Raw genomic sequence first — 18,050 nt, 5'->3', positions numbered from 1 at the left:
TCAAAGTAGCTACCCTTTGCCTTGATGACAGCTTTGTACACTCTTGGCATTCTCTCAACCAGCTTCATGAGGTAGTCACCTGGAATGCATTTCAATTAAGAGGTGTGCCTTTGTTAAAAGTTAATTTGTGGAATTTCTTTCCTTCTTAATGCGTTTGAGCCAATCAGTTGTGTTGTGACAGGGTAGGGGTGGTATACAGAAGATAGCCCTATTTGGTAAAAGACCAAGTCCAAATTACGGCAAGAACAGCTCAAATAAGCAAAGAGAAACGATAGTCCATCATTACTTTAAAGACATGAAGGTCAGTCAATACGGAAAATGTCAAGAACTTTGAAAGTTTCTTCAAGTGCAGTCGCAAAAACCATCAAGCGCTATGATGAAACTGGCTCTCGTGAGGACCGCCACTGGAAAGGAAGACCCAGTTACCTCTGCTGCAGAGGATAAGTTCATTCGAGTTACCAGCCTCAGAAATTGATGCCCAAATCAATGCTTCATAGAGTTTAAGTAACAGACAGAGGAGACTGCGTGAGTCAGGCCTTCATGGTCGAATTGCTACGAATAAACCACTACTAAAGGACACCAATAAGAAGAAGAGACTTGCTTGGGCCAAGAATCATGAGCAATGGACATTAGAGAGGTGAACATCTGTGCTTTGGTCTGATGAGTCCAAATGTGGGATTTTTGGTTCCAACCGCCATGTCTTTGTGAGATGCAGAGTAGGTGAATGGATGAGCTCCGCATGTGTGATACCCACCGTGAAGCATGGAGGTGTGATGGTGTGGGGGTGCTTTGCTGGTGACACTGTGGGTGATTTATTTAGAATTCAAGGCACACTTTACCAGCATGGCTCCCACAGTATTCTGCAGCGACACGCCATCCCATCTGGTTTGCACTTAGTGGGACGATCATTTGTTTTTCGGATCCCGGGTCGGATCTCAGAATTTAGGGTCTGTTGAACCCGTGAAGACCTCTGGTGGGTACCTTCCTTTTCCCTGCTGATCTTGGTGCAGTTTGTCAGGCCTGAAGTAGGTGCAATGCTTCGAAGGCACCACCTCAACCCCTAACCAAGGCTTCTGAAATAGTGCTGTGTGGCGGCCTCATACATGCAGGGGTGCAACTTTCACTGGGGACATTCTGAAATAGCATTTTTGTTCCCCCGTTCTATCATTGGAATATGATACAAAACGAGGCAACGGTGTGCTTTAGGACCATGCGGGTCGCCTCCGAGTGGTCAGGTAGGCTGTTTGGAGTGTATATAATAATTATGTCCCCCCCCACTTCTAAAACCAGTTGCGTCCCTGCACAGGAGTAAGAGTAATTTGCTATATGAGAGGCAGACAGCACCTTGATCTGGTGATTAGCGATCTGACGCCGTCGGTTACCAATGAAATTCACTCCAGACTCATTCTTTGTTGCCTGGCAATGGAGACATGGGTAGTATGTAAGTCCTTACCTAGTGTGGGGCTTCATTTGGAGGGAGAAAGAGTTCTCTCTCGCTCGCTTTCTTTGAGCCCAAGGGGAAGCCAGACGAACACAACTTGTCACAGCAGTTCGTTTAATTTCTTCCCCCAGATGCGGTCACGCCGTAGGTAGCGAGCTCCTCAGCCGTCCCCAGGTTGGAGGTTAGATCGAGCTCATTTCACGTGTGACTGGGTGCAAATTAGCATTCAAACATCCTCACCCTGCCACCGCTCCTCACCTTCCGCTGATCTGATGCAGCTCTTAATACAAATTACAGAAACAACTTCAATGCTAATAGCTAGCGCAGAACCACTACTGAAGGCCTATGCCATTTCACACTGAAGCAAGTTCTGCAGAAACTACATCAAATGGCTACTTCTGTGAACTTGTGATCTAACCCATCTCTCCGCCCATGCTAAGGGACAAGCACTTTGAGTCTTCTCTACACAACACAGCATTTCTGCTTCTGGCTATGTAGCCCTTCTAAGAGCTAGATGAAGCAAACCATGGGAAAACCTAAAGGGTGGTATTTGAACGAATGAGGATCTTCTGGCACCGATCGTGTCCAGACATTGGCCATTGCCTGGTTCTCCCATATGTTGTCAACACCTGTAGGTTTGACGCAAATTGGCAGCGAACAATAGCATATGGCATCATCAGTTTTCTGCCTTAATGTTAGTCTTTTATGCCTCTCGCTCCATCCTCATACTTTCCCTGAACACTTTTTCTTAACTTGTTCATCTTATTTCCTCCGTCCCTCTTTTCATGTCTCTCTCTTTCGTGCTCTCTTTCTCCCCCGCTCGTTTTTCTTCCTCTCTTCCATTTACTCTTTCCCTTTTTCTGTCGACTTTCATATATCTGATTCCTCCTCCCCACTGAGCATGGCAGACATGGCAAACAATCTTAATAACCGCCTTTCAAAGATGACTACACAGCACAGACAAGTGAAGATGACAATCATTTCTCTCCCCGCCGCCTGTCGATATAACCGCCTGCCTCTCGGAAAAAAAGCAAATGGAGCGTTAAACCTGATTAAGGAAAGCTTCCACTGAACTGACTGCGCTGCCAGTTGTCCATCCTTCCCTTTCTTTCTATATCTCTTTTTTTATTTTACCCCTCTTCGAGCGTTCGCCGCCGAAGGACTCCCAGCCGTAACCCAGCACCTGAGTAACAGGTGTAGCCAAGAGGAAAAGCAAAGTATACCACCGCCTCGCACACGGCGATAGCGATTGATAGATGCACCCTTGGGCTAAGCCGACATACTGTATCTGCAGGCTGGCTCCTCTGCCTCCCCTCCTCTGGAGCCTAGCAGGATGGGAGATAGTGGGGTGCCTGCCTGGCTGATAACATCCAGCGCTTCATCAAGGTATCACATTTCACACCTCACAGCGTAATTGCCGATCAAATAGGAGATTATTAGTGTGCAATTAAATCCTACACATAATGTTAGCCGAATTCCAATAAGATGGAAATAATATACCGTAGGAGGGTTTTTCTTTTGCCCTGCACACACAACGGCTGGGGTAAAGTAGGAGCGTCAGTATTAAGTGACGCCTGGCTGGTTTGCCGCCATCCTAGCAGCTACACTTTACAAAGTGTCTCCCTTCCCTCCAGCTCCTGACTCGCTTCTTTCCCTCAGGAGTTTTTCTCCTATTTTATCAGTTTTATCCGATACATTTTTGTCTTTGTACCAAGGCCTTGCATGGGTAATGTTGGTTTCTGCTGAAAGAAAAGCGGATCCCTCTATCTGGCGACGGCAAGGAAAGGATTTCTGAGTGTTTTTTGGATGGCGTGTGTGACTGTGTTGACAAGGCTGCCATTCGCGGCGGAGTTGACGGATACTTGTGCGGCTGTGAGCCGAGTCTGGAGTCTTTGAAGCCGGAGTTAAACTCTGCTTTTTCTGCCCCATTTATATCAATCATTCATCACCAGAGGCTTTGACTGTCTGTGATTAAAGCTCCGCTACAGGAGGGCAACATTTGAATATGTATATATAATTCATACCCACAGACACACACCAACACCGGCACATATACACACAGACACACTGAACAAACACACATGCCTCACAAACACACACACATCGACACAAACACACACACACACACACACCAGTGCAACTGCAGTGCAGTTTAACCCTATATAGGGCACATTATTCTTCTCTGTACACAGACTGCAGTGCAGTTGAACTCAACAGTATGCCATCCTTTGGCATACTTCAGTGTAAGATGTTCTTATTTTCATGGTGTGTTTTGCTTCGTAAGTCATAAGGGGTTAAAAGATTTCATCCAGGTTTTCCGTTCCTATGTGCATAGGTTTTCAATTCTATTTTAGATGTATATTTCATATTGCAATGAGTCTGGCCTCTGCTCTTGTGTGTCGGTCAGTATTGGGTGCTCAGGTGCCTGACGTGACCAGAACATGAAAGACAACCATAAGGGGTACAGCAGTAGAATGAGGTAAAGGTGTACAATCGAAATAGGGGCTATAGGGAGAAGAAAATAAAAAAAAGATTTTCATCTTTGCTTACCCATTCATCCATTCCTTGCTTCCTCTCCTCCTCCCTTCCCTCCCCATGCAGAAAGCATCACCGAGCCGGCCAGCCGACCCACCCCTTACCCCCCCACCCCCCACGCAAAAGCCACCACCCCCTCCCACGTCAGGCTTACGTCGTCGCGCCATGGCACATCATACTCTCCCTGGGACGATGATGAAACCGAGGGGCCACTAGCCTCATTCGTGGAGGCCCTGCCGCCCCCCATGTCCACTGAGAGACCGCTCACCACCAACCACCCCGTCATCACCCCCCACCACCCACCTCACTCCACCACCCCTCGCCTACCCAGCCACACCAGCCCTGGCTCCTCCCCTATAGCCTTGGAGGACTCAGGGAGCGGTGAGCCCAGCGGAGACGACCAGGTGGAGGAGGTGGAAGAGGGTAGCGGCGTCGGAGTCCTGGAGGCGAGCGGAGAGGAGCCAGTTGGTAAATCAAAGCTATTTCACTTCATAACCCATAATTCTGCTCCACAGGGGGTCAAGGGTCAGAGGTCAGGGGAGGGTTGAATTACAGATGGGGGTTTGAAATCATTTCACTATTTGAATAGTGTCATTCGTCTATAGCTATCTAGGCTAATTGAGGCCACATTCTGCGCTTTCTCCCCAACCCAATTCAGATAAAACAGGCTACCTCTTGGTTGCTCGTTGTAGCCTACTCCTTGTCATTTCGCAAATGTTGAAATTCCGTAATTTTATTCCATCTGCATTGCATGAGTGAACTCTCACTCCCCTTGCTGCACATTGAGCCTCTTTGCCACTTTGATTGGCCTACTAGTGGTGTGTACTCATGGATGCCAAGGGAAGCCAAGCTTTCCCCAAAAAAGTACCAAGGAAAAAAACAGACAAAATAATGTATCTTTCGTCTCTCTGTGTTTCATAAATTTCCTTCAAAAAGCAAGAGGCTGAATGTATCTCACTGAAGAAAGCATCCGAGTGAACGAAACAGTGCGTCTCTGTCACAGTATGTGAAGCGTATCTATCTGATGCTGTCTGTTCAAAAAGAGTGTGACATTGTTGCCGCCCATAGCATTGAATGCAAGGGAAGCCAGCGAGCATTTGTCTTCCCTTGATAAAAAATATATAAAATAATAGCCAATCAGTGCTGAGTGAGCTCAGCTGTAGATGGTCCTGGCGCACCCAAAAAAAGTGTCAAGGGAAGCCAGTTTTGGATTTCGCTTCAGACCAATCACATCACAAGTCAAACATCACTGACAGAAAGAAACTTAAATTGTTGCATCTCGTTGTGTCATTGTCCTCCGGTGGCTAACTAGCTAAATTAGCCATGGATGGAGATAGGGATTTGGACTTGTTTTACTTAATTCTCCGTACTTACCAAATCAAATTTATTTGGTCACATACACATGGTTAACAGATATTATTGCGAGTGTAGTGAAATGCTTGTGCTTCTACCAATGATAATAACGGCGATTCTGATCCACACTTTCCAAATGGTCTTCAGTACAACTCCCGCAGCCACACAAAGTATTTTCCTTTTCGTCCTGACAAATATTGAAGCTCCTGAACACCAACAGCTGAGTACAATGTTAACGATAATGATATAAATTAATACATTGTGCCCCTGGCCTGAGAGGATGGAAGTTCAACATGTAGCTAGATGTAGTATGCTAATGTTAACCAGCTGGCCTGCAACAGTGTTGCCCATGAAAGGAAGTTACGCTAGCGAGCAAGCATTTTAGCCTAGTAGCCTAGGACAACAAAAACTGAAAGTGTGTACTGTATGCCAGAGTCATAGACCATTTAGGCAACATAAAAGAGGAGGACGGAATTGCCGTTTCTCTAGAAGTAGGCTGAGTCAACATGTTTTTTTCCCCAATTGCACACCAACACACACACACAAAGTAATCAGTACATGTTTACATGTTTAGTCATTTAGCAGTACCATGGACAGCCATATCATATTTAACTTACGTTGATTGGACTAAATAGTTTTTGGTATCTTTTAGTTGTCATTGTATTAGACTAAGCATAGATGATTAGATGTTGGAATACTGGAGGAAGCGCCTGTTTTCTTTGCGACTTGCGGTAACTCTCAGTAGTTCTAAATCAGTAGTTGTTTAGTAGTCCAACAATGTGGGAAACTTGCTTGACCATGCTGTAGGTCACGTAACTGTTTGTTACATGCAATATGTTTTGTGGACTTCACTGATTGCTCTCCGGTTTTGTAATGAAATAAATGTCTTCTCATTGTCTCGGCCTTAGGCCTATACAGTATATCACGGTGTCAAGGCATATGAACTAACAGGTTATAGAGCAAACAACCCAATTATCACAACACATAGGAAGTAATAGGGCTTTATTTTTTCTGGCTTCCCCCGTGCACATCCCTAGGTTGAATATGGGTCTCTGAACTGACTCAAGGTTTGATACGTCATCGCTACATCATACACCATTTGTGACTCACCGCCTGGATTCGGTCTTGTGTTTTTTACATTGGTAAAAAGAGACTCAGAGCTACAAAATGGTATATCATATACTGCATTTTTGAGGAACAATGGGAAAGTAATTCTGCTTCGAAAGTTGATACACTTTTGCGAAAAAGGCCTTTGAATATTTTTGGTACCTACTGGAGAGCTCTCCTTTGTCTACACCCATTCAGCATTGTTCCCACCCTCTTAAGCCAGCCCCACCCATCTCTTTAAGGATTCACATGTGATGTCATGTGCTAAACAGTGAGTAGTGTATTAAAGATTAAGACTAAAAGTGGTAGTAGCCTACAATAATGAAAAATTCCAGGTAAACAGAAAGTGTCCAGATGTAAAGATACCTTAATAGAAAATGACTGAAGTAAAAGTCACCCAGTAAAATACTACTTGAGTAAAAGTCTAAAAGTATTCAGTTTTAAGTATCAAAAGTAAATGGAATTGCTAAAATGTACTTAAGTATCAAAAGTAAAAGTATAAATCATTTCAAATTCCTTAAACCAGACGGCCCAATTTCTTTTCTTTTTTTTCATTGACGGATAACCAGGGGCACACTCCAACACTCAGACATAATTTACAAACAAAGCATTTGTGTTTAGTGAGTCTGTGGGGTATGTCACAAAATCATGTTACGACCACACATAGCAAAATATTTATATATAAAATGAATATTGATAAGTCTTGCTACATTTACATTTACATTTACGTCATTTAGCAGACGCTCTTATCCAGAGCGACTTACAAATTGGTGCATTCACCTTATGATATCCAGTGGAACAACCACTTTACAGTAGTACATCTATATATTTTTTGGGGGGGTTAGAAGGATTACTTTATCCTATCCCAGGTATTCCTTAAAGAGGTGGGGTTTCAGGTGTCTCCGGAAGGTGGTGATTGACTCCGCTGTCCTGGCGTCGTGAGGGAGCTTGTTCCACCATTGGGGTGCCAGAGCAGTGAACAGTTTTGACTGGGCTGAGCGGGAACTGTGCTTCCGCAGAGGAAGGGGGGCCAGCAGGCCAGAGGTGGATGAACGCAGTGCCCTTGTTTGGGTGTAGGGACTGATCAGAGCCTGAAGGTACGGAGGTGCCGTTCCCCTCACAGCTCCGTAGGCAAGCACCATGGTCTTGTAGCAGATGCGAGCTTCAACTGGAAGCCAGTGGAGTGTGCGGAGGAGCGGGGTGACGTGAGAGAACTTAGGAAGGTTGAACAACAGACGGGCTGCGGCGTTCTGGATGAGTTGTAGGGGTTTAATGGCACAGGCAGGGAGCCCCGCCAACAGCGAGTTGCAGTAATCCAGACGGGAGATGACAAGTGCCTGGATTAGGACCTGCGCCGCTTCCTGTGTAAGGCAGGGTCGTACTCTGCGAATGTTGTAGAGCATGAACCTACAGGATTGGGTCACCATCTTGATGTTAGCGGAGAACGACAGAGCGTTGTCCAGGGTCACGCCAAGGCTCTTAGCACTCTGGGAGGAGGACACATTTACATTTACATTTACGTCATTTAGCAGACGCTCTTATCCAGAGCGACTTACAAATTGGTGCATTCACCTTATGATATCCAGTGGAACAACCACTTTACAATAGTACATCTATATCTTTTTTGGGGGGGGGTTAGAAGGATTACTTTATCCTATCCCAGGTATTCCTTAAAGAGGTGGGGTTTCAGGTGTCTCCGGAAGGTGGTGATTGACTCCGCTGTCCTGGCGTCGTGAGGGAGCTTGTTCCACCATTGGGGTGCCAGAGCAGCGAACGGTTTTGACTGGAGTTGGAGTTGTCAACCGTGATGGCGAGATCATGGAACAGGCAGTCCTTCCCCGGGAGGAAGAGCAGCTCCGTCTTGCCGAGGTTCAGCTTGAGGTGGTGATCCGTCATCCACACTGATATGTCTGCCAGACATGCAGAGATGCGATTCGCCACCTGGTTATCAGAAGGGGGAAAGGAGAAGATTAATTGTGTGTCGTCTGCGTAGCAATGATAGGAGAGACCATGTGAGGATATGACAGAGCCAAGTGACTTGGTGTATAGCGAGAATAGGAGAGGGCCTAGAACTGAGCCCTGGGGGACACCAGTGGTGAGAGCACGTGGTGCGAAGACGGATTCTCGCCACCTGGTTGGAGTGACCTGTCAGGTAGGACGCAATCCAAGAGTGAGCCGCGCCGGAGATGCCCAACTCGGAGAGGGTGGAGAGGAGGATCTGATGGTTCACAGTATCAAAGGCAGCAGATAGGTCTAGAAGGATGAGAGCAGAGGAGAGAGAGTTAGCTTTAGCAGTGCTAAGTGGATGGGTCTCTACAGAAGGTGTAAACGGTACAGCCAAATGGTTACTTGCATAGTAGTAATATCAAAAATAGATAGTGTCAAAATAAATAAAATAATATACAGTATGTACATGAACAATAACGATAGTGATAGATGAGATAGTTGTAAGCATACAATCAGGGATAAAGTGGCTGAGCAGCAGGATAAAAAAATGTATAGTAGCAGCAATGTATGGCGTGTGTGTTAAGAGAGAGTCGTGTGAATAGAGGCACTGCAGATGGTGCTGATGACTGTTCAATGTTAGTTCAATGTTAACATGTTCAATGTTAGCTAGCAAGCCAGCCATCTAACCTCCGCTAGCGTTAGCTAGCTAACAGCAAGCTTTAACTTGGGGTCTTTTGTTTAGACATGTAACGTTAACTAGCTTGCTAAACAATTTACTTAAATCCCAATTGTCATAGCTAGCTAAAGTTAACCAAACAGGTTCAATGTTAGCTAGCATTTGGATTAAACTGATAATAATGACATGTATAACATCAAACAATGTCATGCTTCCATTTTAAACATGTCATTGTTTGATGTTATACATGTCATTCATTATCTGATGTTATGTCACCACAACAGAGGTGTGTTTTCAAAGTGTCCTTTGCATTCAGTTTAATCCAAATGTTAAGCAGAGAAATACAAGAATGTATTCCAAACGAAGACTTGTCACAGTATCCTCCATTCTGTCAAAATAAGAAGCTATTTTCATATTTGAAGCATTTCTCTCCCCACATAACGGATTTTGTAGAAATGGAAAACAGAAAGGTGATGAGATTATTGGCTTATGTTGGGGGGTTGTTTCAAGGCTGAGTTGATAGCTTGATAAGAATTTATCTTACCTTGTCATTGCAGCATAGTGATATGGAACACAACGCTCACTCTACACAGTAAAATCCCTCCACGGTATTCTGGCCTTATAGCTAAACCACTCCACCAAGCACCACACTCCAGAGACCTGTAGACTAAACCTTTTCAATCTGCTTTTTTTTTACCATTCCAAAGCTCTGTGACCCAACAGCTTGCTTTGACACTCCTGAATTGATGGAACACGAGCCTCAGCGCTTCCTCTGACGCTTTTCCCTCTCACAGATTTATTCTCTTGTCACCAGCGGACCGGAGCGCTCGCTGACGCCTGGCGCACATGGCCTGTCTGCCAAGGAGACCTGGGTCTCCTTCGTGTCTGTGTGTCTAGTTGTATGTGTATGTAAACAGGGGGATGGTTGTGGTTGGGTAGATCTGTGTTTGCTTCCCAATGGAGCAATACATTGTCCCTGAGCCGTAGCACACCTCCCTTCCCCCCCATCCTCCCAACCCAATCGCTGTGGTAAATCCATGTGCCAACAGATACCCTGTAGACGCCAACACTCCCCTCCATCCCTCCCTCCCTTCCTTCCAGTCCCTGACCTAGAGTTGTTTCTCCACAGACTCCCCTCTCTCCCTTCCTTCCAGTCCCTGACCTAGAGTTGTTTCTCCAGACTCCCCTCTCTCCCTTCCTTCCAGTCCCTGACCTAGAGTTGTTTCTCCACAGACTCCCCTCTCTCCCTTCCTTCCAGTCCCTGACCTAGAGTTGTTTCTCCAGACTCCCCTCCCTCCCTTCCTTCCAGTCCCTGACCTAGAGTTGTTTCTCCAGACTCCCCTCTCTCCCTTCCTTCCAGTCCCTGACCTAGAGTTGTTTCTCCACAGACTCCCCTCTCTCCCTTCCTTCCAGTCCCTGACCTAGAGTTGTTTCTCCACAGACTCCCCTCTCTCCCTTCCTTCCAGTCCCTGACCTAGAGTTGTTTCTCCAGACTCCCTCTCCTCCCTTCCTTCCAGTCCCTGAACCTAGAGTTGTTTCTCCAGACTCCCCTCTCTCCCTTCCTTCCAGTCCCTGACCTGAGTTGTTTCTCCAGAACTCCCCTCTCTCCCTTCCTTCCAGTCCCTGACCTAGAGGTTGTTTCTCCACAGACTCCCCTCTCTCCCTTCCTTCCAGTCCCTGACCTAGAGTTGTTTCTCCAGACTCCCCTCTCTCCCTTCCTTCCAGTCCCTGACCGAGAGTTGTTTCTCCCACAGACTCCCCTCTCCCTTCCTTCCAGTCCTGACCTAGACGTTGTTTCTCCAGACTCCCCTCTCTCCCTTCCTTCCAGTCCCTGACCTAGGTTGTTTTCTCCACAGACCTCCCCCTCTCCCTTCTTCCAGTCCTGACCTAGAGTTGTTTCTCCACAGACTCCCCTCTCTCCCTTCCTTCCAGTCCCTGACCTAGATTTGTTTCTCCAGACTCCCCTCTCTCCCTTCCTTCCAGTCCCTGACCTAGAGTTGTTTCTCCAGACTCCCCTCTCTCCTTCCTTCCAGTCCCTGACCTAGAGTTGTTTCTCCCAGACTCCCCTCTCTCCCTTCCTTCCAGTCCCTGACCTAGAGTGTTTTCTCCACAGACTCCCCTCTCTCCCTTCCTTCCAGTCCCTGACCTAGAGTTGTTCTCCAGACTCCCCTCTCTCCCTTCCTTCCAGTCCCTGACCTAGAGTTTTTCTCCACAGACTCCCCTCTCTCCCTTCCTTCCAGTCCCTGACCTAGAGTTGGTTCTCCAGACTCCCCTCTCTCCCTTCCGTCCAGTCCCTGACCTAGAGTTGTTTCTCCAGACTCCCCTCTCTCCCTTCCTTCCAGTCCCTGACCTAGAGTTGTTTCTCCACAGACTCCCCTCTCTCCCTTCCTTCCAGTCCCTGACCTAGAGTTGTTTCTCCAGACTCCCCTCTCTCCCTTCCTTCCAGTCCCTGACCTAGAGTTGTTGCTCCAGACTCCCCTCTCTCCCTTCCTTCCAGTCCTGACCTAGAGTTGTTTCTCCAGACTCCCCTCTCTCCCTTCCTTCCAGTCCCTGACCTAGAGTTGTTTCTCCAGACTCCCCTCTCTCCCTTCCTTCCAGTCCCTGACCTAGAGTTGTTTCTCCACAGACTCCCCTCTCTCCCTTCCTTCCAGTCCCTGACCTAGAGTTGTTTCTCCAGACTCCCCTCTCTCCCTTCCTTCCAGTCCCTGACCTAGAGTTGTTTTCTCACAGACTCCCCTCTCTCCCTTCCTTCCAGTCCCTGACCTAGAGTTGTTTCTCCAGACTCCCCTCTCTCCCTTCCTTCCAGTCCCTGACCTAGAGTTGTTTCTCCAGACTCCCCTCTCTCCCTTCCTTCCAGTCCCTGACCTAGAGTTGTTTCTCCCAGACTCCCCTCTCCTCCCTTCCTTCCAGTCCCTGACCTAGAGTTGTTTCTCCCAGACTCCCCTCTCTCCCTTCCTTCCAGTCCTGACCTAGAGTTGTTTCTCCACAGACCTCCCTCTCTCCTTCCTTCCAGTCCCTGACCTAGAGTTGTTTCTCCAGACTCCCCTCTCTCCCTTCCTTCCAGTCCCTGACCTAGAGTTGTTTCTCCAGACTCCCCTCTCTCCCTTCCTTCCAGTCCCTGACCTAGAGTTGTTTCTCCAGACTCCCCTCTCTCCCTTGCCTTCCAGTCCCTGACCTAGAGTTGTTTCTCCACAGACTCCCCTCTCCTCCCTTCCTTCCAGTCCCTGACCTAGAGTTTTGTTTCTCCAGACTCCCCTCTCTCCCTTACCTTCCAGTCCCTGACCTAGAGTTGTTCTCCACAGACTCCCCTCTCTCCCTTCTTCCAGTCCCTGACCTAGAGTTGTTTCTCCCAGACTCCCCTCTCTCCCTTCCTTCCAGTCCCTGACCTAGAGTTGTTTCTCTCCAGACTCCCTCTCTCCTTCCTTCCAGTCCTGACCTAGAGGTTGTCTTTTCTCCAGACTCCCCTCTCTCCCTTCCTTCCAGTCCCTGACCTAGAGTTGTTTTCTCCAGACTCCCCTCTCTCCCTTCCTTCCAGTCCCTGACCTAGAGTTGTTTCTCACAGACTTCCCTCTCTCTCCCTTCCTTCCAGTCCCTGACCTAGAGTTGTTTCTCCAGACTCCCCTCTCTCCCTTCCTTCCAGTCCCTGACCTAGAGTTGTTTCTCCACAGACTCCCCTCTCTCCCTTCCTTCCCAGTCCCTTACCTAGAGTTGTTTCTCCAGACTCCCCTCTCTCCCTTCCCTTCTCCAGTCCCTGACCTAGAGTTGTTCTCCAGACTCCCCTCTCTCCCTTCCTTCCAGTCCCTGACCTAGAGTTGTTTCTCCAGACTCCCCTCTCTCCCTTCCTTCCAGTCCCTGACCTAGAGGTTGTTTCTCCAGACTCCCCTCTCTCCCTTCCTTCCAGTCCACTGACCTAGAGTTGTTTCTCCAGACTCCCCTCTCTTCCTTCCTTCCAGTCCCTGACCTAGAGTTGTTTCTCCACAGACTCCCCTCCTCTCCCTTCCTTCCAGTCCCTTACCTAGAGTTGTTTCTCCAGACTCCCCCTCTCTCCCTTGCCTTCCAGTCCCTGACCTAGAGTTGTTTCTCCACAGACTCCCCTCCCTCCCTTCTTCCAGTCCCTGACCTAGAGTTGTTTCTCCACAGACTCCCTATCTCCCTTCCTTCCAGTCCCTTACCTAGAGTTGTTTCTCCACAGACTCCCCTCCCTCCCTCCTTCCAGTCCCTGACCTAGAGTTGTTTCCACAGACTCCCTCCCTCCCTTCCTTCAGTCCCTGACTAGAGTTGTTTCTCCAGACTCCCCCCTCCCTTCCTCCAGTCCTGACTAGAGTTGTTTCTCCACAGACTCCCCTCTCCCCTTCTTCAGTCCCTGACTAGAGTTGTTTCTCCAGACTCCCCCTCTCCCTTCCTTCCAGTCCCTGACCTAGAGTTGTTTCTCCACAGACTCCCCTCTCTCCCTTCCTTACAGTCCCTGACCTAGAGTTGTTTCTCCAGACTCCCCTCCCTCCCTTCCTTCCAGTCCCTGACCTAGAGTTGTTTCTCTCCAGACTCCCCTCTCTCCCTTCCTTCCAGTCCCCTGACCTAGAGTTGTTTCTCCACAGACTCCCCTCTCTCCCTTCCTTCCAGTCCCCTGACCTAGAGTTGTTTCTCCAGACTCCCCTCTCTCCCTTCCTTCCAGTCCCTGACCTAGAGTTGTTTCTCCAGACTCCCTCTCTCCCTTCCTTCCAGTCCCTGACCTAGAGTTGTTTCTCCAGACTCCTCCCTCTCTCCCTTCCTTCCAGTCCCTGACCTAGAGTTGTTTCTCCAGACTCCCCTCTCTCCCTTCCTTCCAGTCCCTGACCTAGAGTTTGTTTCTCCACAGACTCCCCTCTCTTCCCTTCCTTCCAGTCCCTGACCTAGAGTGGTTTCTCCAGACTCCCCTCTCTCCCTTTCCTTCCAGTCCCTGACCTAGAGTTGTTTCTCCACAGGACTCCCCTCTCTCCTCCTTCAGTCCCTGACCTAGAGTTGTTTCTCTAGACTCCCCTCTCTCCCTTCCTTCCAGTCCCTGACCTAGAGTTGTTTCTCCAGACTCCCCTCTCTCCCCTTCCTTCCAGTCCCTGACCTAGAGTTGTTTCTCCAGACTCCCCTCTCTCCCTTCCTTCCAGTCCTGACCTAGAGTTTGTTTCTCCACAGACTCCCCTCTCTCCCTTCCTTCCAGTCCTGACCTAGAGTTGTTTCTCCAGACTCCCCTCTCTCCTTCCTTCCAGTCCCTGACCTAGAGTGTTTCTCCACAGACTCCCCTCTCTCCATCCTTCCAGTCCCTTACCTAGAGTTGTTTTCTCCAGACTCCCCTCTCTCCCTTCCTTCCAGTCGCCTGACCTAGAGTTGTTTCTCCAACTCCCCTCTCTCTCTTCCTTCCAGTCCCTTACCTAGAGTTGTTTTCTCCAGACTCCCCTCTCTCCCTTCCTTCCAGTCCCTGACCTAGAGGTGTTTCTCCAGACTCCCCTCTCTCCCTTCCTTCCAGTCCCTGACCTAGAGTTGTTTTCTCCAGACTCCCCTCTCTCCCTTCCTTCCAGTCCCTGACCTAGAGTTGTTTCTCCAGACTCCCCTCTCTCCCTTCCTTCCAGTCCCTGACCTAGAGGTGTTTCTCCATACTCCCCTCTCTCCCTTCCTTCCAGTCCCTGACCTAGAGTTGTTTCTCCAGACTCCCCTCTCTCCCTTCCTTCCAGTCCCTTACCTAGAGTTGTTTCTCCAGACTCCCCTCTCTCCCTTCCTTCCAGTCCCTGACCTAGAGTTGTTTCTCCGACTCCCCTCTCTCCCTTCCTTCCAGTCCCTTACCTAGAGTTGTTTCTCCAGACTCCCCTCTCTCCCTTCCTTCCAGTCCCTGACCTAGAGTTGTTTCTCCACAGACTCCCCTCCCTCCCTTCCTTCCAGTCCCTGACCTAGAGTTGTTTCTCCACAGACTCCCCTCCCTCCCTTCCTTCCAGTCCCTGACCTAGAGTTGTTTCTCCAGACTCCCCTCTCTCCCTTCCTTCCAGTCCCTTACCTAGAGTTGTTTCTCCAGACTCCCCTCTCTCCCTTCCTTTCAGTCCCTGACCTAGAGTTGTTTCTCCACAGACTCCCCTCTCTCCCTTCCTTCCAGTCCCTTACCTAGAGTTGTTTCTCCACAGACTCCCCTCCCTCCCTTCCTTCCAGTCCCTGACCTAGAGTTGTTTCTCCACAGACTCCCCTCCCTCCCTTCCTTCCAGTCCCTGACCTAGAGTTGTTTCTCCAGACTCCCCTCCCTCCCTTCCTTCCAGTCCCTGACCTAGAGTTGTTTCTCCACAGACTCCCCTCTCTCCCTTCCTTCCAGTCCCTGACCTAGAGTTGTTTCTCCAGACTCCCCTCTCTCCCTTCCTTCCAGTCCCTGACCTAGAGTTGTTTCTCCACAGACTCCCCTCTCTCCCTTCCTTCCAGTCCCTGACCTAGAGTTGTTTCTCCACAGACTCCCCTCTCTCCCTTCCTTCCAGTCCCTGACCTAGAGTTGTTTCTCCACAGACTCCCCTCTCTCCCTTCCTTCCAGTCCCTGACCTAGAGTTGTTTCTCCACAGACTCCCCTCTCTCCCTTCCTTCCAGTCCCTGACCTAGAGTTGTTTCTCCACAGACTCCCCTCTCTCCCTTCCTTCCAGTCCCTGACCTAGAGTTGTTTCTCCAGACTCCCCTCTCTCCCTTCCTTCCAGTCCCTGACCTAGAGTTGTTTCTCCACAGACTCCCCTCCCTCCCTTCCTTCCAGTCCCTGACCTAGAGTTGTTTCTCCACAGACTCCCCTCTCTCCCTTCCTTCCAGTCCCTTACCTAGAGTTGTTTCTCCACAGACTCCCCTCCCTCCCTTCCTTCCAGTCCCTGACCTAGAGTTGTTTCTCCACAGACTCCCCTCCCTTCCTTCCTTCCAGTCCCTGACCTAGAGTTGTTTCTCCAGACTCCCCTCCCTCCCTTCCTTCCAGTCCCTGACCTAGAGTTGTTTCTCCACAGACTCCCCTCTCTCCCTTCCTTCCAGTCCCTGACCTAGAGTTGTTTCTCCAGACTCCCCTCTCTCCCTTCCTTCCAGTCCCTGACCTAGAGTTGTTTCTCCAGACTCCCCTCTCTCCCTTCCTTCCAGTCCCTGACCTAGAGTTGTTTCTCCAGACTCCCCTCTCTCCCTTCCTTCCAGTCCCTGACCTAGAGTTGTTTCTCCAGACTCCCCTCTCTCCCTTCCTTCCAGTCCCTGACCTAGAGTTGTTTCTCCACAGACTCCCCTCTCTCCCTTCCTTCCAGTCCCTGACCTAGAGTTGTTTCTCCAGACTCCCCTCTCTCCCTTCCTTCCAGTCCCTGACCTAGAGTTGTTTCTCCACAGACTCCCCTCTCTCCCTTCCTTCCAGTCCCTGACCTAGAGTTGTTTCTCTAGACTCCCCTCTCTCCCTTCCTTCCAGTCCCTGACCTAGAGTTGTTTCTCCAGACTCCCCTCTCTCCCTTCCTTCCAGTCCCTGACCTAGAGTTGTTTCTCCAGACTCCCCTCTCTCCCTTCCTTCCAGTCCCTGACCTAGAGTTGTTTCTCCACAGACTCCCCTCTCTCCCTTCCTTCCAGTCCCTGACCTAGAGTTGTTTCTCCAGACTCCCCTCTCTCCCTTCCTTCCAGTCCCTGACCTAGAGTTGTTTCTCCACAGACTCCCCTCTCTCCATTCCTTCCAGTCCCTTACCTAGAGTTGTTTCTCCAGACTCCCCTCTCTCCCTTCCTTCCAGTCCCTGACCTAGAGTTGTTTCTCCAGACTCCCCTCTCTCTCTTCCTTCCAGTCCCTTACCTAGAGTTGTTTCTCCAGACTCCCCTCTCTCCCTTCCTTCCAGTCCCTGACCTAGAGTTGTTTCTCCAGACTCCCCTCTCTCCCTTCCTTCCAGTCCCTGACCTAGAGTTGTTTCTCCAGACTCCCCTCTCTCCCTTCCTTCCAGTCCCTGACCTAGAGTTGTTTCTCCAGACTCCCCTCTCTCCCTTCCTTCCAGTCCCTGACCTAGAGTTGTTTCTCCAGACTCCCCTCTCTCCCTTCCTTCCAGTCCCTGACCTAGAGTTGTTTCTCCAGACTCCCCTCTCTCCCTTCCTTCCAGTCCCTTACCTAGAGTTGTTTCTCCAGACTCCCCTCTCTCCCTTCCTTCCAGTCCCTGACCTAGAGTTGTTTCTCCAGACTCCCCTCTCTCCCTTCCTTCCAGTCCCTTACCTAGAGTTGTTTCTCCAGACTCCCCTCTCTCCCTTCCTTCCAGTCCCTGACCTAGAGTTGTTTCTCCACAGACTCCCCTCCCTCCCTTCCTTCCAGTCCCTGACCTAGAGTTGTTTCTCCACAGACTCCCCTCCCTCCCTTCCTTCCAGTCCCTGACCTAGAGTTGTTTCTCCAGACTCCCCTCTCTCCCTTCCTTCCAGTCCCTTACCTAGAGTTGTTTCTCCAGACTCCCCTCTCTCCCTTCCTTTCAGTCCCTGACCTAGAGTTGTTTCTCCACAGACTCCCCTCTCTCCCTTCCTTCCAGTCCCTTACCTAGAGTTGTTTCTCCACAGACTCCCCTCCCTCCCCTTCCTTCCAGTCCCTGACCTAGAGTTGTTTCTCCACAGACCCCCCTCCTCCCTTCCTTCCAGTCCCTGACCTAGAGTTGTTTCTCCAGACTCCCCTCCCTCCCTTCCTTCCAGTCCCTGACCTAGAGTTGTTCTCCACAGACTCCCCTCTCTCCCTTCCTTCCAGTCCCCTGACCTAGAGTTGTTTCTCCAGACTCCCCTCTCTCCCTTCCTTCCAGTCCCTGACCTAGAGTTGTTTCTCCACAGACTCCCCTCTCTCCCTTCCTTCCAGTCCCTGACCTAGAGTTGTTTCTCCACAGACTCCCCTCTCTCCCTTCCTCCCCGTCCCTGACCTAGAGTGTTTCTCCACAGGACTCCCCTCTCTCCCTTCCTTCCAGTCCCTGACCTAGAGTTGTTTTCTCCACAGACTCCCCTCTCTCCCTTCCTTCCAGTCCCTGACCTAGAGTT

General features: G+C 49.5%; 1 protein-coding gene across 4 annotated transcripts in view; it reads left to right on the top strand.

Moving 5' to 3' along the window:
* LOC115168970 (agrin) overlaps window positions 1-18,050 on the top strand; it is a 404,724-nt gene that overhangs the window by 320,817 nt on the left and 65,857 nt on the right. For all 4 annotated transcript variants that reach the window (XM_029724547.1, XM_029724548.1, XM_029724550.1 and 1 more), the window contains one exon: window positions 4,043-4,444. In XM_029724547.1, coding sequence (XP_029580407.1) covers window positions 4,043-4,444 — 402 coding nt within the window. The remainder of the gene's footprint in view (window positions 1-4,042; window positions 4,445-18,050) is intronic.

Source organism: Salmo trutta, chromosome 30, assembly GCF_901001165.1.
Source record: "Salmo trutta chromosome 30, fSalTru1.1, whole genome shotgun sequence".
Taxonomy (NCBI): domain Eukaryota; kingdom Metazoa; phylum Chordata; class Actinopteri; order Salmoniformes; family Salmonidae; genus Salmo; species Salmo trutta.
The sequence above is the reverse complement of the archived record's forward strand: the minus strand, read 5'-3'. Positions and strand labels throughout refer to the sequence as shown.